The sequence below is a fragment of the Pseudophryne corroboree genome, chromosome 8, assembly GCF_028390025.1.
Source record: "Pseudophryne corroboree isolate aPseCor3 chromosome 8, aPseCor3.hap2, whole genome shotgun sequence".
Classification (NCBI taxonomy): Eukaryota; Metazoa; Chordata; class Amphibia; order Anura; family Myobatrachidae; genus Pseudophryne; species Pseudophryne corroboree.
Genome location: NC_086451.1, coordinates 378,283,241 through 378,304,045, shown reverse-complemented (window position 1 = coordinate 378,304,045; position 20,805 = coordinate 378,283,241). Strand labels below are relative to the sequence as shown.

General features: G+C 46.0%; 1 protein-coding gene across 1 annotated transcript in view; it reads right to left on the bottom strand.

Annotated features, from left to right (window-relative positions):
- PPP1R37 (protein phosphatase 1 regulatory subunit 37) overlaps window positions 1-20,805 on the bottom strand; it is a 113,710-nt gene that overhangs the window by 3,122 nt on the left and 89,783 nt on the right. Inside the window, exons 6-12 of the mRNA XM_063937595.1 lie at window positions 14,761-14,911; window positions 12,806-12,961; window positions 8,509-8,621; window positions 7,999-8,140; window positions 2,383-2,549; window positions 1,273-1,858; window positions 775-870 (exon numbers count right to left, since the gene is read on the bottom strand). Of these exons, the coding sequence (XP_063793665.1) occupies window positions 776-870; window positions 1,273-1,858; window positions 2,383-2,549; window positions 7,999-8,140; window positions 8,509-8,621; window positions 12,806-12,961; window positions 14,761-14,911 (1,410 nt within the window). The 3' untranslated portion in view covers window position 775. The remainder of the gene's footprint in view (window positions 1-774; window positions 871-1,272; window positions 1,859-2,382; window positions 2,550-7,998; window positions 8,141-8,508; window positions 8,622-12,805; window positions 12,962-14,760; window positions 14,912-20,805) is intronic.

The window sequence follows — 20,805 nt, the reverse complement described above, 5'->3', positions numbered from 1 at the left end:
CACACACACACACACACACACACACACACACACACACACACACACACTATGTAGATTAAAGTGAATGAATTCCCCCCATCCCCGCCTTGCAACGCAAGTGGAATGGTGCAGCAGACAGTTGTTCATGAAGGTATAAAATGGGTAGAGGGGTACTGATTGGCTCATTTGCTAACAAAATGGCTTGCCGGAAGGAGCTAACAGAGGGGCAGATGTATTAACCTGGAGATGGCATAAGGAAGTGATAAACCAGTGATAAATGCAAGGTGATAGACGCACCAGCCAATCAGCTCCAATATGTAAATTAACAGTTAGGAGGTGATTGGCTGGTGCGTTTATCACCTTGCATTTATCACTGGTTTATCACTTCCTTATGCCTTCTCCAGGGTAATACATCTGCCCCTCTAGAGTTTGAAAAGGGGATCATCATAGAATGCCATGTTTCCATGGTGACGCTGGATTATCCATGCAGAAAATTCGGTAACCTGCATGGACTGGCAGGCTCAGAGTCCCACTGAAGACTCTAGGACAAATTGGAGTGACTGGTGTGTTCTAGACCAACTTAACTTTCTTCAGTGTTGCAGTTGGTCACTGTACTTAAGATGGAATGGCAAAACCTACTGCCTGCTGTTGTCCAGGAATATTTGAACCGTTTGTCAAGAATGGTGTCTGCAGTTCACTTTGCGGTCAGTGTCCAATCACTTTTGTCTACATTGTGTGAGTGTTATTATTATCCTTTAAATTACATTAAACCACAATATAGATAGATATAAATACCTTATAGTGTTATCATGTTCAGAGTTGGGTCTGGTTCTGTGGAGGCATCTCTTAGTAAATCCTCCAACTCTGTATCACTATATGTGCCATGAGAATCTGCATAAAATGAGAAATAAGGTAAATCTTGAACAATGCAACGTCTTTCTGAATCAAGACTCAAGTTTGAGAGTGGTAGATGGCCGTTCTGTGTGCACAGCCAGGTAGGCAGACGGCCCCCTCTTATACAATTAATACTTTGGGCAGATAGCCAATAGATACTGATAACAAGTTGAAATTACACTTCTTGTTAAACGATTGAGTTGGAAACAAACGGTGTTATGTACTGGTGGTCTGAAAATGATTGGCACGAAAAAAAAATGTCTACAGAGAAACGGTAAAGGAAATAAAACAGTAACTATATATAAAACAGTAACCATTCTTGATGACTATAGAAGACAATATTTTGTTATCTCATTGTTATAAATTTCTACAATGACAGATAACTTGAATTAAACCTACCCTTGTTATCACAGAATGTTGCGGCCCTTTCAAACTCCTCCTCAAGTCCATTGACTAAGGCAGGACCCCCTGGCAAAGCCTCTGCTGCCAATGAGGATGCTTTAACCTCCTGGGCTCCTTTTCCTCCTTCCACTGTACTTGGATTCTCCACGCGAGTGACTAAGAAGACCTTGTGGCCTCTACCAGGGCTTGACACCGCCACCGGAGCTGCCACCGGAGCTGGAGCACTCTGAACAGGGCTTTCTACTGGCTTTGCTACGGTTTGCTGCTCCTCCTCCACTTCATCCTCTGTATCAGAGTCCGACTCCTGCCCCTGTGGTTCTGGAGCAGGAGTAGTCTCTTCTTCATCTTTTTCAGATGAAGGAGGTATGCTATCCTCAGTGGCAGTGCTGGAATCTTCACAGGGGGGGATAATCTCCTCAGGTGCCGTATTCGTTTCCTCTTCTTCGGCAGTACTGGCAATCTCTGCCATTGAAGTTGACTGCTGGAGACGTTCTTCCTTCTCTTTGGCTAAAACAAAGTTTCTCCGGCAACCATTCTGAATCTCTGTTAACAATGCCTTTTGCGTTTCAATAAAGCTCTTAACCTGAGGAAAACATTGAGTAACAGTTGGACAGCTAATAGGAGAATGTCAAGTAAGGAAGTTTTTTTTTTTTAATTAATCTCAATGTATACTTGATATTTTGTTATGAGGGAGACTGACTAAAATTAGAAACACACCCTTTAATGTATTGCTATAACAGTAACACTGCCTTGTAAACAAAAAGGGATCTAATCCTCAATTAAGGAGTTGTTGGCAGCGAGTTATATTGTTCTCCTTCTAAGCCTCATTTACCTAATTATTCTTTCAAATCCACTAGTTTACTAGCTACAGTTGTTTTATCTAGGCTTTTAAGCAGTAGCTCTGAATGTTCAGTAAGACAAATAGTAATTATGAGGAGCAATTTGCATATCTATGCTCAATATTGAAACCCCTATTGTGTTTATTTTTGTGGGTTTTTTAATGTTTTTTTTTATTACTCCCAACGTAAATAAAAGAAAAACAGATCATATCTGATTAGAGAGAAACCAATGCCATTGATAAATAAGGGGCATGCCATTAGCCCTCACCGCCTCTTTCTTTGGTTCTCTGTCCAAATCCAGCCTGAGTAGGGATTGGTTGACACGAAGAGCCAATGAGAGGGCCATCAACCCCCCAGTCTTAATTTCATTCTCCCTTAAGTCAAGGCGAAGTAACCGAGGGGATTCAGCCACAAATTCCGCTACAGCCACTGCACCTGGAGAGTAGATAAAAGGAGTGACATACCTACTGTATGTGACAGATTATCATCGGCAATGCGAAACTTAATGTATAAAAAAATGGGAGACTATATGGATGTCCTAGCTGAAGTAAAAAATATATAAAACAAACAAAATAATAAATAACAATAAGTATGAAAACGAATATTGCCCTTTATTAATGGTTGATACAGAGGCCTCGCTCTGCCTCTTTACACCCGGTGCGGCGGGTTTAAAAAGGGACGTGGCTTTGCGGGGTGGGGCGTGGCTTCACGGGACGGGGGCGTGGCTAGCCATCCCGACCCCCGTTTTCATCACGCTGGGGGTCCAGGAGGAGCGGGCTGCCCCGGGGAGTGCTCTTTCAGCAGTGCCGGCTCCTGCTCAGTGACAGGAGACGGGTTGCTGCACTGTAATGTTACAGTGCAGCACATAGCTCCTGTCACTGAGCAGGAGCCGTCACTTAGGTGTCACCCCTCGGCTGGTGACACCCAGGTGCGGGCTGCACCCCCCTTCTGACGCCAGTGGGTCGATACAACAAGAGATATGCTGGGAACTGTGTGTAAACTATGTGAATTTTACTTATTTTTCATATGTTACAGTTTATTGCATATCTACAGTGTACTGGTTATACACACTAAGAAATTGGATAACAAATAAGGGGATTTTTGTCTTACATGTAAAATCCTTTGTTTAACTGGGACTATGGGTACAGTGTAGCAGCAGGAGTCCTGGGCACAAAATAGTTAACTTCTTTGGGAGCAGCACAGGCTTCTCCTCCCCTTTACCCGACCTGAATCCTGCGAAACCAGTTAAACTTAACAAGCCCAGGGAACAGGAGAGGGAAAACCAGGCAGACTAAACTTTGTTGAAAGCATATGCCAGAACTGTGCACCCCTCAGCTAGCCAGGGCGCCCAGTTCCCCCCCCATGGATTCAGACATAAGGATTACAGATAAGACAAAAATCCCCTTCTTTGTTATTCCAATTTCTTATACCTCTTGCAGACAGAAAGAGGTAGAAGACCAGCCTTTTACTCAGCATTTGAAGCACGGCTTGGTTTCCGGTCCCAGCCCTGTATCCCCTTTCAGACAGAAGAGTAAATTGCTGGGTCAAGCATTTGGATCCAGTAATTTGCAAGGACAACCCGAGTCCTTCTTCTGTGGGAAAAGGTCAACCCAGGTCAAACATCCCGGGACTTTGCCCTTGTCAAGCACCGGGTCTAAGTCCCAGGATTTTCGACCTGGGTTGACCTTTTTTTTTTCACACAGAAGGAGGACCCGGGTTGACTTAGCATATTACCGGGTCCACATGCTTGACCCGGCAATTTCTTCTTCTGTCTGAAAGGGGTATAAGTGTTTCTAAACTCTCACTAGAACTGCCCAAAAGGCCCCTACAGACCTAGTGGAAAAAGCCCTCACCAAGGCCCAGACCAGTTTCTTTGCCAAAAGTAGGGCCCGGTGAATCGTAAGGCACAACTAGCTGGTCAGCCACGCCTGTGGAAAACATAAAAGGACAAACAGTCCGACTTGCTAATATCTTTGGTCCGTTCAACATAAGTGCCAATCGAGTCAGTAGTATCCATAGCTGAAAGGGAAGGAACCATGGCCCTCATTCCGAGTTGTTCGCTCGGTAATTTTCTTCGCATCGCAGCGATTTTCTGCTAATTGCGCATGCGCAATGTTCGCACTGCGACTGCACCAAGTAAATTTGCTAAGAAGTTTGGTATTTTACTCACGGCATTACGAGGTTTTTTCTTCGTTCTGGTGATCGGAGTGTGATTGACAGGAAGTGGGTGTTTCTGGGCAAAAACTGGCTGTTTTATGGGAGTGTGTGAAAAAACGCTAACGTTTCTGGGAAAAACGCGGGAGTGGCTGGAGAAACGGGGGAGTGTCTGGGCGAACGCTGGGTGTGTTTGTGACGTCAAACCAGAAACGACAAGCACTAAACTGATCGCACTGGAAGAGTAAGTCTCGAGCTACTCGGAAACTGCACAGATAAATCTTTTCGCAATATTGCGAATCTTTCGTTCGCAATTTTACTAAGCTAAGATTCACTCCCAGTAGGCGGCGGCTTAGCGTGTGCAATGCTGCTAAAAGCAGCTTGCGAGCGAACAACTCGGAATGAGGGCCCATGATCTCCTGATTGATATGGAAACGTGAGACTACCTAAGGATATAGCCCAGACAGGTACGGAGGACAGTGCAGTCAAGGTGGAAAACAAGCAAGGGTGAATGGTTGGACGACGTACCCAAGTCTGAAACACTGTGGGCCGAAATGACAGCTAGCAAAAATAATGTTTTCCACATGAGCCAATGTAGATCAACGGAGTCTAACGGTGCAAGGGAAATGCCTGCAGAGCCCTTAACCCCAAAGTCAGGTCCCACGGAGTCACCAGGGGGAAAAATGGGGGCTGAACGTAAAAGACCACCTGCAGGAAGGACTGAATAGTGGGTAAACAAGCTACCCTGCTTTGGAATAAGACCGAAAAGGCTGACACCTGGACCATAAGAAACACAAGGCAAAGGCCCACATCCAAGCTCGCCTGCAAGCAGGACAAGACCCTGGAAAGGAGAAACAACAGAGAATCCCAACCGCAGGCCGAACACCAATAAATATAGGCCCACCATACACGATAATAAATCCTTGCAGAGAAAGGTCTCCTGAGCATGGTCTGGATAACAGAATCCGAGAAACTTCTGGCCTTTAGGATTGTGGTTTCAATAGGCCCCCCGTTAACGCTAGACGGGCGAGGTTGGAGTGAAGACACGGCCCGTGTGATAGAAGATCTGGCCAAAGAGGAAGGCACCACGGGGTTGCGATAGACTGTGTAGGTCTGCGTACCCGTCCCTCTGTAGCCAATCCGGTACAATGAGAACAGCTGTAACGCCCTCCTGCTTCAACTTATGAAAGACCTGCGGAAGGAGAGGACATGGAGGAAAGAAGTACACAAGCGGGTAGGTCCACAGTACTGCAAGTGCATCCACCAAAAAGCTCCCCAGTCTCTGGTGCAGGAGCCGAAGCGAGGAAGCCCCAGCGACGGACCAGCATCTGGAACATTCACCTGATAGGTGACTTGCCTGCTGAGAAAGCCCGCCTCCCAATTTTGGATTCCCTCATGCTGAAGGAAGGGCCATGCCTAACAAAAAATGGTAGCATGTTTAAAGTTCCAGGATACTGATCATAGGCTCACCTACTGAACCATCCACCTGCCTGAAAGGTTTGATGGCTCCCAACTCACGAAGACTGACATTGGTGGCTAGAAGAACCCAATCCTGGGGGCAGATGTATTAACCTGGAGAAGGCATAAGGAAGTGATAAACCAGTGATATGTGCAAGGTGATAAAGACACTAGCCAATCAGCTCCAATATGTAAATTAACAGTTAGGATCTGATTAGCTGATGCCTTTATCACCTTGCACATATCACTGGTTTATCACTTCCTTATGCCTTCTCCAGGTTAATACATCTGCCCCCTGGTGCTTACTTGCTCCCTTGTCCGGCCGTGGCTGGTTCCTTGCATCCGTGAAGAGGTAAGCAGTGACACTGACTCCACTGTTAGCCCGCCGGCAGAGGGTGATGGAGGAGCCATCTGTTGCATGTATAACACAGACGACCCAGATCCAGAGGTAAAATGTAAAAAAACAGAAAAGTTCCATGAGGCACAGAAAAAATGGCTTCTCTGGCTTCAGGCGGGGTATATGGGAGGAAGATCTTTGCGGATCCCAAACAAGTTACCTCTTTGGTGCCTAGGACTCCTGCAGCTCCATTATACCCATAGCCCTAATGTACCCCATTGGATGAAATAAAAAAAATGGTCTGTGTGCCAATAGGAGTAGGCATCCAGACTGCTATCAATACTCTGTTTGTTTTTAGATGCTTTTAGCCAGGATTAGACCACCTATTGCATTCAATCTTAAAACATGATTACATACAAACATGCAGAATATGTTTGGGGCAGGAACAGAAATATAACCAATCAGCATTAGGATGCTAGCAGCAATACAGAGCATTTGGCACTGCTAGCTCCATTGATTGGTACAAGCATACATGGTCACAACATTACAGAGTAGGGGTGTAGGAAGATTATGGTCAGATAAAGCTCTATATAGAAGAAAGTTCATCTGTCCAAATAGTTATCTTTTGGCATGTCAACATACCCAACATTACCGATAAAGGGGGTCATTCCGAGTTGAACGCTAGCTGCCGTTGTTCGCAGCGCAGCGATCAGGCAAAAAAAAAATCGGCTTTTCTGCGCATGCGCATGGTGCGCACTGCGCACGCGCGTCATACTTTCACAAAAGCCGACGTACTTTCTCACAAGGTCTAGGGACGCTTTTCAGTCGCACTGCTGATCGTTGAGTGATTGACAGGAAGTGGGTGTTTCTTGGTGGTAACTGAGCGTTTTCGGGGAGTGTGCTGAACAACGCATGCGTGCCAGATAAAAACGCAGGAGTGGCTGGCCGAATACAGGGCGTGTTTGTGACGTCAAAACAGGAACTAAACAGTCTGAAGTGATCGCAAGCTAGGATTAAGTTTAGATCTACTCTGAAACTGCACAATCTTTTTTTGTAGCTGCGCTGCGATCCTTTCGTTCGCACTTCTGCTAAGCTAAAATACAGTCCCAGAGGGCGGCGGCTTAGCGTTTGCACTGCTGCTAAAAGCAGCTAGCGAGCGATCAACTCCGAATGACCCCCATAATTACCAATTGTTTTTCCTTTTTATTTATTGTATTACTTTGACTAATCGCTAAAGTCGCAAAGTCGTCTCTGCTGTGAGGCAGTAATGCTATTACACCATCCATACTGCCTCCAGTGCATTTGCTCCTCCCAGTTTGCTATTGCTATATACCAAGCAAGGAAAAAATGCACGCCCACCTCCCCACTACATGTCTAGGAGTAAGTGTAAATCCTCTTTCAATCAGCAGTTGTAGGTCCCCAGGGACTAAATGTGCCAAAGGCACTAAAGAGGAAAGGGGTGAACCTCTGTCTGTCTACCCTTGCTGGTGATCCAGGAAATATATTTTTGGGTGGAGTTTTCCAGTAAGTTAAACTTACCTGTGATTCTTAGGTCTCTTTCCTATTCCCTCCACTGTCACTCCTCGGAATGGAGGTGTAACGTGGTTTTGCCTTGTAAATAATTGCTGCTTTAAAAAAAGTCTTGCACTCCATTACTTCCGGCCCATGGTCTCTTACCCACAAATGGTGGTAACATTTTCACTATTACAGTTGAGTAAATCCTGTGGGTACTTAGACTTGAAATCACGGTGTTTGGTATCGTTACTGTTTTTGATGTCTAATATCCTGACTTGTTCGTGGTGTTATCAATCCTTTTTGTAATTCCATTTACATCAAGATAATGTTTAGTTTTATATCTCCCCCTATATAAGCAAGTCACATGCCACAATGCAGACCCAGGAATAGCCCAGCCCAAGTACACCGAGTGGACAATACCTTCACAGGTAAGTTTGGCAGATGCCAAGCCAAGGCGCAGGACACTACGATTTCCAATTAGGCCATTCTTGAGATGGCGGACACCTTCGTTGCCAATAGCATTGTGACCAAGGTTCAAAGTTTCTAAATTCTGAGTGTGAGGCTGAGAAAAAAAAAAAAAAAGAGAGAGAGAAAAGGAATATTGTTTGAGAAGACAAATGCTGCTGGTGTGGACTGTGTAGTAGATGAGCGAAGATAAGAAAACAGATTATGGGCAGCGCCAAGGGCATTCAGGACAGCAAAAGAACTTGGAAGATGTTATAGATCTCCGGAGCTTGAATGGATGTACTGTCTATCACAGCGCTTTTACTCTATGCCACGCTAGACCACTATATATATGGTCTGTACATCCATTGAAGCATCCGAAACCTATAAGATTTTTCAAAGAAGAAGATCTCCATGCCCTTTCCCCCCCATACAAGACTTTGTTAATAACTGAGAAGCCACCAGGCAAATGTAACCAAGTCTTACCAAGCACATACTCATATACACCATGCCAGCATGAGTCAACTGGTTGTTCCAGAGAACCAACGTGACCAATCCGTGGCGCTGCTCCTTCAGCCCCTCACAGATGTAAGCTAGGCCTGGAAATAAAGAGGTGTAAGTAAGGTAAAGTAGGTGATATTTTGGTGGACTATGAATCACATAATGACCTTCTAAAGTGGAACAGATAGGAAACCACATGAGAATAAATACCATAAGGCACAAATGGCCTCTATAAAAACTGCTAAAGAGCCACTGTTCAAAGGACAAATGAAGGTGCAAAACACTGACTTTCAGTTATGCTTCTTGTACCATCACTGGCCCAATATTCCACCATCTCTATAAACTATGAGACAGCAGAACTGCTGCCCTGCTCCCGCTCCCTTCCTATTCCAAAATGACACTAATAGAACAGTGATGTGCAACTGACTGTCATGGGTCCACAGTGATCGCGATCAGCGAAAAAAATTGTGGGTCCCAGGGACCCCTCACTTTAGAAAACTGGGGTCCTGCTCCACTGTTTCTGGGTCCCATCACGTATTATGCTAATCAGTTTCCCATATAGCATCAGACCACCCCACATGCCGGAAGTCACACTCATATTCTCCAGTACAAAAAATGCTTAGAATTACTTTGCCTTTATCTCACATAGCCAACACGTGCAGTGGTCTGCGGGCAGGGGGAAAGGTGGCGGGAGACAGCAGTTGGGGAAAGTGCTGGGATCAGGTGGCAGCTTGGGCAGTGCTGGGTGCAGGTAACAGATGGTGGAAAGGGGTTAAGGGCAGGCAGCAGTTGGTGTTGAGATGGTAGTTGAGGCAGGGAGCAGTTTGGGCAGGGAGGGGATAGAGGGGGTGGGGTAAGGGCAAGTGGCAGTTGGGGTAGGAAGGGGGGATACGTTTAGATATCAGGTGGGGCAGTACTGAGGCAAGGAGGGGGTTAGGAGCAGTCAGCGCTGGTGGTAGGAAGGAAATAAGTATAGATAGAAGCTGGAAAAACAATGGGGGTGTGGGCAAGGGGAGGTTTAGGGGCAGGTAGTGCTGGTGGTAGGGACATAAAGCAGTTGGGGCAGTTCTAGGGCAAGGTGGGGGTTTAGGACAGGCAGTGCTAGGGTCAGGGAGGGGGTAAGAGTAGATAGCAGCTGGGGCAAGGAGTGCGTTAGGGGCAGGTAGGGGTGGATAGCTGACATACAAACATTCAGGAGGCAGTGAGTTTGTGTGGAGGTATAGGATAGTGCCAAGCAAGGTGCAAGGGTGCACAGTTAATATAGGCACTCTGTATGTAGTTGGGTATTGTGTTCTGCACTCCCTACTGAAGTGTGGAATTGTGGAATGTGAAAAATCTGTACAACCTTGGATCATTTGGAAAATTTGAATCCTATTTTCCAATGATGCAATGGGTAAAGGTGAAAAAAACAACTGGGGTGCAAGATTTGGATAAGGGTAGTGGTTTAATATTTATAGTTTAAACAAAGTATGTGTAGTACAGGTAACAGATGTGGCATAGAAATAGTACATATAAAAGTGTAACATGTAAGTAGTTATAAAAGGGAATAAAAATCAGTCAAAATAAAATAAAAACAGTAAAAACAGTTTTTGGTACCACAGTGTCAAAGAAATAATACACAATGTAAAAGTACAGAATACAGGTAGTTTTGTAGTCCATAAAGATTAGTTTTCTAATGGAGAGAGCAGTATAGGTACAGTAGTTAGTGGTGATTGATGGTCCTGCTTCTAATATGTTAATGTAGAGTAGTACTAATATGGGCACTTACATCTCCCCGGCGGAGGTTAGCAGCCCAAGTTCATAATACAATAGTTCAGTGGATCCTTTTATCTCTATCCATCTGTGTGGTTTTGGTTTGAGTGGCGTCTCTTCCCAAAGGCAATGATGTTGTTACACAGGTGCCTGTGTGCAGCGACTCCTGCAGTGTAGCGCTAGCGTCTTGCAGAGATCAGAGCATCCGGGTTTGAAACACGCCGCTCAAACCAAATCCATAGAGATGGATAGAGACAAAAGGATCCACTGAACTATTGCATTATGAACTTGGGCTGCTAACCCCCACCGGGAAGATGTAAGTGCCCATATTAGTATTACTCTGCATTAACATATTAGGAGCAGAACCATCAGTCACCACTAACTACCTATGCTGCTCTCTTCATTTCAAAACTAATCTTTATGGACTGCAAGGGATGTAATAATGTGACCAGCGGTCGAGATCCCCATGGTCACTATACTGACACCAGAATCCCTATCTCTATCCTGACCGACAGTCGGCATGCCAACTAACAGGGACTATTCTCACTCGTGGGTGTCCCATAGAGTGAGAATAGAACCTGTGGCGAACGCAGCGAGCCACTGAGCTCACAAGGGGCTTCGTTGCGCTCGCAGCTCCACCCCCCTACCCCAATGGCAATCTGAAGACCAGGATCCCAGGGTCGGTATGGTGACCTCCAGAATCCCAAGCGCCGGTTTCCCAATACCAACCCAACTGAAAAACTGCCTGTATACTGTACTTTTACATTGTACATTATTTCCTTGACACTGTGGTACAAAAAACAGTTTTTACAGATTTTATTTTTACTTTGATTTTTATTTCCTTTTCTATGTACTTACATGTTACACTTTTATATGTACTATTTCTACGCCACATCTCTTACCTGTATTAACACACACTTCGTTTAAACTATAAATATTAAACAATTACCCTTATTTAAATCTTGCTGCACCCCAGACTATTTGTTCACCTTTACCCTAATAAAGGCACTCACCCGGCAAAGAGATTCTGTGGGTCCTTCTACAGGTTGGGGGTGGGGGGCTGACTTCTGTGGGGAAGCAGCGGTTCTCAAAGCTAGAGAAGCATCCAGAAGCACAGGGGGTCGCTGCAAACTGCAGGACGATGGCAGGAACACCAGCGTTGTTGGAATGGCAGCCTCAGTGGCAGGTGGGTTACAGGCAGTACACCTCCGAGACATACGCGGAAAGCAGCCTACTGCAGCAGGCAGAGCAACAGCGGAGGTGGCGGCAGTGTGGAGGAGTCACAGCAGGGACCGGCGCATCAGCGATCCCGGCAGCAACAGGGAGCCGGCACTCAACACGGGTAAGCAGCTGCAGGGATCATGAGTCGCGCTGAGCGGAGGCTACAGGCACAGTTTTGTGCAACGGTGATTGGCTGGCTGGGGCGACAGTACAGGCAGCATGATGATTGGTTGGGAACAGACAGCATGCAGGTGGTGATTGGCTGCGGCACGGGAGCAGGCAGGACACACACAGCCAGATTAGAGCGCAACCTGTGGGACCCACTGATTTCGTAAACATGAGTCCTAGGGAGCTATTTTCGAGTAAAATACGCGCTATAGCGCGTTTTTGCGATCACTGGTCCACATGCGGGCTCCTAAGCCCTCACTTGCAGCTCATTCCTGGTTGTTTTCATATTTGTTTGTTATAGCTTGTAATGTTTATATAAAAGGCCTGCTGGATTTTATTATAGACAGGTGTCTCTTTAATTGATCAAATACATTAATTTAACTATTGAGATTGAGAGGGGGATTTCAATTACCCGCGGTAAATTACCACGGGTGAAAATGGGATGTAGCCGCTATTCAATTGCACTCTCACTTTCCCTCGACAGCCTTCATAACGCCTGTTGAAATAGCTTGTTAACAGGCGGGTAACGCACAAAATCCGTGAAAAGTTAATTGATTCGTGCATTAACAGAGTCATGGCACCAATTAACCCCTGAGTTATAGGGGGATTTTAAGCGGTTCTCTTTTTATAAACTTTACTTGTGGGTTGGTGGATAAATTGGCCTTGATGTCATCAAGGCTGGGTACACACTACAAAGACAAAACAGCTGACTGGCTGTCATGCCGGCAGAGTGGTAGATTAGGTAAGGTCTACACAGTTACCTATCGGCTGCTTCATATGTCGGGCCAGACGTTACTACTGGGCTGGCATTTGAATTTGCCCGCCCAGCTGCGATTACAGTGTGGGTGGTCCCAGCAGCCAGCGTACGGACGGTCAGCGTATCGCCTGTAGACACTTGCAGGTGATATCGGCATCAGCTGTGCTGCAGGTCTGACCGGATATGTCTGAACGACGTTGTTCACAGACATATCGGATGCAGACACCCGCTGATGAACTACTGATATATCGCTCGTTGCTAGAATGAACGATACATCTCTCTAGTGTGTAGCCAGCTTAAAGCATGTTACAGGCCCTTAAGACATGGAAATGTTGGCTTTTGATAACGTCTGTGCTCCTGGTAAGAGCACAGAGTCTCACTCACCAGAATCCATAATGTGGTTGTTCCGTAAGTCCAGGATCTGTATGCAGCTGTTGAACTTTAATACATTTCCCAGCTGAGCAGAGTCCTGCAGGCTGTTGAGACGGTTGTCAGCGAGGTACAGCTCCCGTAACACTATGTTCATCTTCAGCGCTGTGGCTGGGAACGAGGAACATTGGAAAGAGGGAGCAAAAGTATTAATTAATCAAATTAAATAAAACATTTTAAATGTCTTAGTTTGACATACAAATAACTTGGTCAACACGTGTTATTAGTTTAATAAACAGGGACCAACTTGGTGTTATAATTATTTTATTTACCCAGAATGCCCTTACTCTGGTATTCCTGCTGGATCCTGCTCCCAGTGACCACTGTTCACTCAACTAAGACAATAAGCACCCCCGCCTTCCTGCTGCTGCTGGAGATGTGATCAGTACTCAGCACGCATGAAGTGACAGAAGGCCTTCTAGAGCTTTGTAGTAATGAGATTACTACTAAGCGCAATGCATCTTGGAATGTGTAGTACTGTAGGTTGTATTACAGTAGCTTGCAATGACATCATGGCTCTATGTGCACTATGTTACTATGTGGGTTGTAAACTCCTGGACACTGATCACCTGATCTCATTTCAATAAACTCCACAATTTATACAATTGCAACAAATCTTCTGTTAATGCACAAAGATGGCGTTTCTGCCACAGTGACATAAGGTCTAGATTGGCCCAGCCAGTTATAGTTAAGCGACCATTAGCATTTAAAAGGAGAAATCCTTGGCTAAGTATAGCTAAAATGTGATTAGATAAACACTTTAATAGTCAAAGTATTTATGTTTTAAAACACATGTTCTAATTTAAAAGTTCCAAACATAAGGGGCAGATTAGATGGGCCAATGGTTCTTATCCACAATCAAATTCTACGTTTCTATCATTAAATAATTATATTTTGCAGTATCTGTATCTTGCCTGCAGGTGTCACCATTGCTACACAGTTGAATGAAAACCTAGGAAAGAAGCATTAAATCAATATAGCCGACACTGCAAATTCTTTTAAAATAATAATAATAATAATAATAATAATAATAATAATAATAATAATAATTAAAAGAACATCAATGATTATTTACCAAAACAATGCAATTCTGGAAACTTTGCAAGACACAGATTCTAATTCTGCTAAGTAGGTATTTACCCATCACTTTTAGAGACAAGTCATTTATTTTGTGGTATCAATATTCATAACAATGCAGCAAATCAATTCACTAATATCCAGTAATAAAAGCTGCTGTACAATTCCCAGGGAAGTCTCATCGGCTGCACTGTCCTGAATACTGGTGCACAGCACATAATTAATGTCTACTGTACACTGTAGAATGGATGCATGGTAAAACGAGTTCACACCTCCATGCAGTGTGGGGGTCTGGCACCAGACTCCCAGCCTATATTCTACAGTACTTGTCGGCACGGAGAGCGCTGCCAGACACAGGTGGCTGAAGTCATACTCACATAGGGACAGATTTATTAAGCTCAATGAAGTGATAAAGTGCAAGGTGATAAAGGACCAGCCAATCAGATCCTAACTGCCATGTCACAGGCTGGGTTTGAAAAATGCCAGTTAGGAGCTGACTGGCTGGTGCTTTATCACCTTCCACTTTATCACTTCACCAAGCTTAATAAATCTGCCCCATAGGCTGCTAAGGTTGTGGTATTATTTATTTATTTGATAGCTGTGCGGATTGCACGCTGCTCCTGTCCAATCAGGTACCTCATACAGTACATGTACACCGAGCTGTGTGTGTCACTATACCGCCCAGGTATCCTGGCAGTGCTCTCTTCTGCAAACTATAAGCAAGAGGGGCTAAATTCAGGTAACACTGGGTCAACCATTACTTGTAGTGAGAGGGACGATGGATAGTTTACCCACTGATAACAATCACTGTATTGCTGGAAACAGATACTCACCCAGCAACATCAGAGGTCTCCCAGAGATGCTGGTGTTCTCAAGGTGGAGGACGGTTAAGCTGCTGCTAATACGAAGTGCTCGGGCCACAAATGGAGCAGAGTGGTCCAGCAAAGGGGTATTGCGGGCATCCAAGTACTGCAGGCAGTTTGTCTGTGGGATGACAGATCTTCATAGTAACACTTAGGAGGCATTATACTGAAAGTGGACGCATTTAACAAACAGGACATACTGTAGATGTCCTCTCTACTTGAATAAACAATGAAAGGACCACGTCAGACAGATGCTTCTTCCCAAATGTTGTTAAAAACAAGCAAATATACTACAATTGTCTATGAGAATGTGGCCACTAGGGGCACTGTTCCAACAGAGTCTATGCGTGGTGTGTCCATTACGCTTGGCAAGGCAATGCAGAGTAACAACTTCCTCCTATGTTAACAAAAGCAAACATGCCAATAAAATAACAAATGGTTCTTTGTGTAGGACGGCATGTCAATTACATATACAAATGAAACAAGATTTTCGAGCTCACTATTAAATCATCTCTCTTGTAGTTCATAAGGTTTAGGAAGTGGGTCAACTTGGATTAGGTCGACCCTGACATGGTCGACACAGGGAAAAGGGTCGATACATTAGAATGGTCGACACACACAAACGTCGACATAACTTTTTAAAAAACTTTTTTAGTGTCGTTATTTGCGAAACATGACCAGGAACCCCAATTAGTGCACCACGTCCCCTTGTATGGCTCACTACGCTCACCATGCTGCGGGTAAGGTACTTCGCTCCGCTACCGCTGCACTAGGCGCTTTGTACACACTGATGGTAAAGTATGAAAAAGATAAAAAAAACAAGTAAAAAATAAATAAATAAGATTTTAAACCTACCGGTAAATCATTTTCTCCTAGTCCGTAGATGATGCTGGGGACTCTGTAAGGACCATGGGGTATAGACGGGCTCCGCAGGAGACATGGGCACTATAAAAAAACTTTAGAATGGGTGTGCACTGGCTCCTCCCTCTATGTCCCTCCTCCAGACCTCAGTTAGAGAAACTGTGCCCAGAGGAGACGGACAGTACGAGGAAAGGATTTTTGTTAATCTAAGGGCGAGATTCATACCAGCCCACACCATCCACACCGTATAATCTGGAATACACGCAACCAGTTAACAGTATGAACAAAACAGTATCAGCCAACGACTGATCTGAACTGTAAAATAACCCTTATGTAAGCAACAACTATATACAAGTCATGCAGAATATGTCCGCACTGGGACGGGCGCCCAGCATCCTCTACGGACTAGGAGAAAAAGATTTACCGGTAGGTTTAAAATCTTATTTTCTCTTACATCCTAGAGGATGCTGGGGACTCCCAGCATCCATGGGGATTATACCAAATCCCCATGGGGATTATACCAAAGCTCCAAAACGGTCGGGAGAGTGCGGATGACTCTGCAGCACCGATTGAGAAAACATGAGGTCCTCATCAAACTTGTAGAATTTTGCAAAAGTGTTTGAACCCGACCAAGTAGCCGCTCGGCAGAGCTGTAAAGCCGAGACGCCTCGGGCAGCCGCCCAAGAAGAGCCCACCTTCCTAGTGGAATGGGCCTTTACCGAATTTGGTAACGGCAATCCAGCCGTAGAATGAGCCTGCTGAATCGTGTTACAGATCCAGTGAGCAATAGTCTGCTTAGAAGCAGGAGCGCCAACCTTGTTGGCTGCATACAGGACAAACAGTGCCTCTGTTTTCCTAATCCGAGCCGTCCTGGCTACGTAAATTTTTAAGGCCCTGACTACATCAAGGGACTTGGACTCCTCCAAGTCTCCCGTAGCCACAGGCACCACAATAGGTTGGTTCATATGAAATGATGACACCACCTTAAGCAAAAATTGAGGACGAGTCCTCAACTCAGCTCTATCCACATGGAAAATGAGATAGGGGCTCTTATGAGACAAGGCCGCCAATTCGGACACCCGCCTTACAGATGCCAAGGCCAACAACATGACCACCTTCCAAGTGAGAAATTTTAATTTAACTGTTTGAAAAGGCTCAAACCAGTGAGATTTTAGGAACTGTAACACCACGTTAAGGTCCCATGGTGCCACTGGGGGCACAAACGGAGGCTGGATGTGTAGCACTCCCTTTACAAAAGTCTGGACTTCTGGGAGAGAAGCCAATTCCTTTTGGAAAAATATAGATAGGGCCGAAATCTGTACCTTAATGGAGCCTAACTTTAGGCCCATATCCACTCCTGTCTGTAGAAAGTGGAGAAAGCGGCTAAGTGGAAATCTTCCGTAGGAGCATTCTTGGCTTCACACCAAGATACATATTTCCTCCAAATACGGTGATAATGTTTCGCCGTCACCTCCTTCCTAGCCTTTATCAGAGTAGGGATGACTTCCTCCGGAATTCCTTTTCCAGCTAGGATTCGGTGTTCAACCGCCATGCCGTCAAACGTAACCGCGGTAAGTCTTGGAACACGCAGGGCCCCTGCAGCAACAGGTCCTCCCTGAGAGGAAGAGGCCATGGATCTTCTGTGAGCAGCTCCTAAAGATCTGAATACCAGGCCCTTCGAGGCCAATCTGGAACAATGAGTATTGTCTGTACTCTTTTTCGTCCTATGATTCTCAATATTTTTGAGATGAGAGGAAGAGGAGGGAACACATAGACTGACTGAAACACCCATGGTGTCACCAGGGCGTCCACCGCTACTGCCTGAGGGTCCCTTGACCTGGCACAATACCTCCGAAGCTTCTTGTTGAGGCGTGACGCCATCATGTCTATTTGAGGAAGTCCCCAAAGACTTATCATCTCTGCAAAAACTTCTTGATGAAGTCCCCACTCTCCTGGATGGAGATCGTGTCTGCTGAGGAAGTCTGCTTCCCAGTTGTCCACTCCCGGAATAAATACCGCTGACAGAGCGCTTACGTGATTTTCTGCCCAGCGCAGAATCCTGGTGGCTTCCGCCATTGCCACTCTGCTCCTTGTCCCGCCTTGGCGGTTTACATGAGCCACGGCTGTGACGTTGTCTGATTGAATCAGAACCGGTAGGTCGCGAAGAAGATTCTCCGCTTGTCGTAGGCCGTTGTATATGGCCCTTAATTCCAGGACGTTGATGTGTAGACAAGTCTCCTGGCTTGACCATAGTCCCTGAAAATTTCTTCCCTGTGTGACTGCTCCCCATCCTCGGAGGGTCGCGTCCGTGGTCACCAGAACCCAGTCTTGAATGCCGAATCTGCGACCCTCTAGAAGGTGAGCACTCTGCAGCCACCACAGGAGAGACACCCTGGCCCTGGGGGACAGGGTTATTTTCTGATGTATTTGAAGATGGGACCCGGACCACTTGCCCAGAAGGTCCCACTGAAAAGTCCTCGCATGAAACCTGCCGAAGGGGATGGCCTCGTAGGTCGCCACCATTTTCCCCAGTACTCGAGTGCATTGATGTACTGACACTCTTTTCGGTTTTAACAGGTCTCTGACCATGTTCTGGAGTTCCTGGGCTTTTTCCATCGGGAGAAAAACCCTCTTTTGTTCTGTTTCCAGAATCATGCCTAAAAACGACAGCCGAGTCGTAGGAACCAACTGTGACTTTGGTAGATTTAGAATCCAGCCATGCTGTTGCAGCACTCTCAGGGTGAGCGACACGCTTTTCTGCAACTGTTCCTTTGATCTCGCTTTTATCAGGAGATCGTCCAAGTATGGGATAATTGTGACTCCTTGCCTGCGCAGGAGCACCATCATTTCCGCCATTACCTTGGTGAAAACCCTCGGGGCCGTGGAAAGCCCAAACGGCAACGTCTGAAACTGGTAATGACAGTCCTGTACAGCGAATCTCAGGTATGTCTGATGAGGAGGATATATGGGGACGTGAAGGTATGCATCCTTTATGTCTAGTGACACCATAAAATCCCTCCCTTCCAGGCTGGAGATAACCGCCCTGAGCGATTCCATCTTGAACTTGAACCTTTTCAAGAACAGGTTTAGGGATTTTAAATTTAGAATGGGACGGACTGAGCCATCCCGTTTCGGGACCACAAACAGGGTTGAATTGTACCCCTTTACCTGTTGAATTAGGGGAACCCTGAAAATCACTTGCTGTTGACACAGCTTTTGAATTGCAGCTAAAGCTATCTCCCTCTCTGGAGGAGAAGCTGGTAAAGCCGATTTGAAGAATCGGCGAGGAGGCACGTCTTCGAATTCCAGCTTGTAGCCTTGGAATACAATTTCCACCGCCCAAGGATCCACGTCCGACTGAACCCAGACGTGGCTGAAAAGTCGAAGACGTGCCCCCACCGGCGCGGACTCCCTCAGTGGAGCCCCAGCGTCATGCGGTGGATTTAGTAGAAGCCGGGGAGGACTTCTGCTCCTGGGAACTGGCCGTAGCAGGCATTCTTTTCCCTCTACCCTTACCTCTGGCATTCTTTTCCCTCTACCCGACCTCTTCTGGACTTATGCGATTGAAAGGACTGCATCTGATACTGTGGTGTTTTCTTTTGCTGTGGGAGAACATAAGGCAAAAAGGTAGATTTACCCACGGTAGCCGTGGAAACTAGGTCCGTGAGACCTTCCCCAAACAAAACCTCACCCTTGTAAGGCAAAACTTCCATATGCCTTTTTGAGTCGGCATCACCCGTCCATTGGCGGGTCCACAATGCTCGCCTAGCAGAAATCGCCATGGCGTTGGCTCTTGAACCTAGCAGTCCAACGTCTCTTTGAGCGTCTCTCATATATAAGACTGCGTCTTTAATGTGACCTAAGGTCAATAAAATGGTATCCCTATCTAGGGTATCAATATCAGCTGACAAGGTATCTGTCCAAGCTGCTACAGCGCTACAAACCCAAGCCGATGCTATTGCCGGTCTGAGTAAGGCACCCGTATGTGTATATATTGATTTTAAAGTCGTTTCCTGTCTGCGATCAGCAGGATCCTTGAGGGCTGCCGTGTCTGGAGACGGTAGTGCCACCTTCTTGGATAAGCGCGTTAAAGCCTTGTCCACCCTGGGCGAGGATTCCCACCGTACCCTGTCCTGTGCAGGGAAAGGATACGCCATAAGAATTCTTTTGGGAATCTGCAGTTTCTTGTCTGGAGTTTCCCAAGCCTTTTCAAATAACGCGTTCAGCTCATGAGATGGGGGAAAGGTTACCTCAGGTTTCTTTTCCTTAAACATGTGTACCCTCGTGTCAGGTACAGAGGGGTCATCTGTGATATGTAAAACATCTTTTATTGCAATAATCATATAATGAATGCTTTTGGCCACCCTTGGGTGTAACCTCGTATCATCGTTGTCGACACTGGAGTCAGAATCCGTGTCGGTATCAGTGTCTGCTATTTGGGATAGGGGACGTTTTTGAGACCCCGAAGGGCCCTGTGACACAGTCAAAGCCATTGATTGACTCCCTGTATTATCCCTGGACTCTGCTTTGTCTAATCTCTTATGTAACAAAGTCACATTTGAATTTAAAACATTCCACATGTCCAACCAATCATGTGTCGGCGTTGCCGACGGAGACACCACAATCATCTGCTCCACCTCCTCCTTAGACGAGCCTTCCGCTTCAGACATGCCGACACATGCGTACCGACACCCCCCCACACACAGGGATATATTTATATGGAGACAGTTCCCCAATAAGGCCCTTTGGAGAGACAGAGAGAGAGTATGCCAGCACACACCCAGTGCCTACTAACACTGGAAACAAAATCCCCAGATAAACAGCGCTTTTATTTAATCATATGTATATATCTATACACTCACTGCGCCTTACAAGTGCCCCCCCCCCCCCCCTCTTTTTTGCCCTGTGTCACCATGTTCAGCAGGTGAGAGTCCAGGGAGCCAGCTTCTCTGCAGTGTGCTGTGGAGAAAATGGCGCTGGTTAGTGCTGTGGGATCAAGCTCCGCCCCCTTAGCGGCGGGCTTCGGTCCCGCTCAATTTTTTAATACTGGCGGGGGATATTAATATACATTGCCTCCGCAGCCTATATATTGCCTTTTAGCCAGTTTATTATTGCTGCCCAGGGCGCCCCCCCTGCGCCCTGCACCCATCCGTG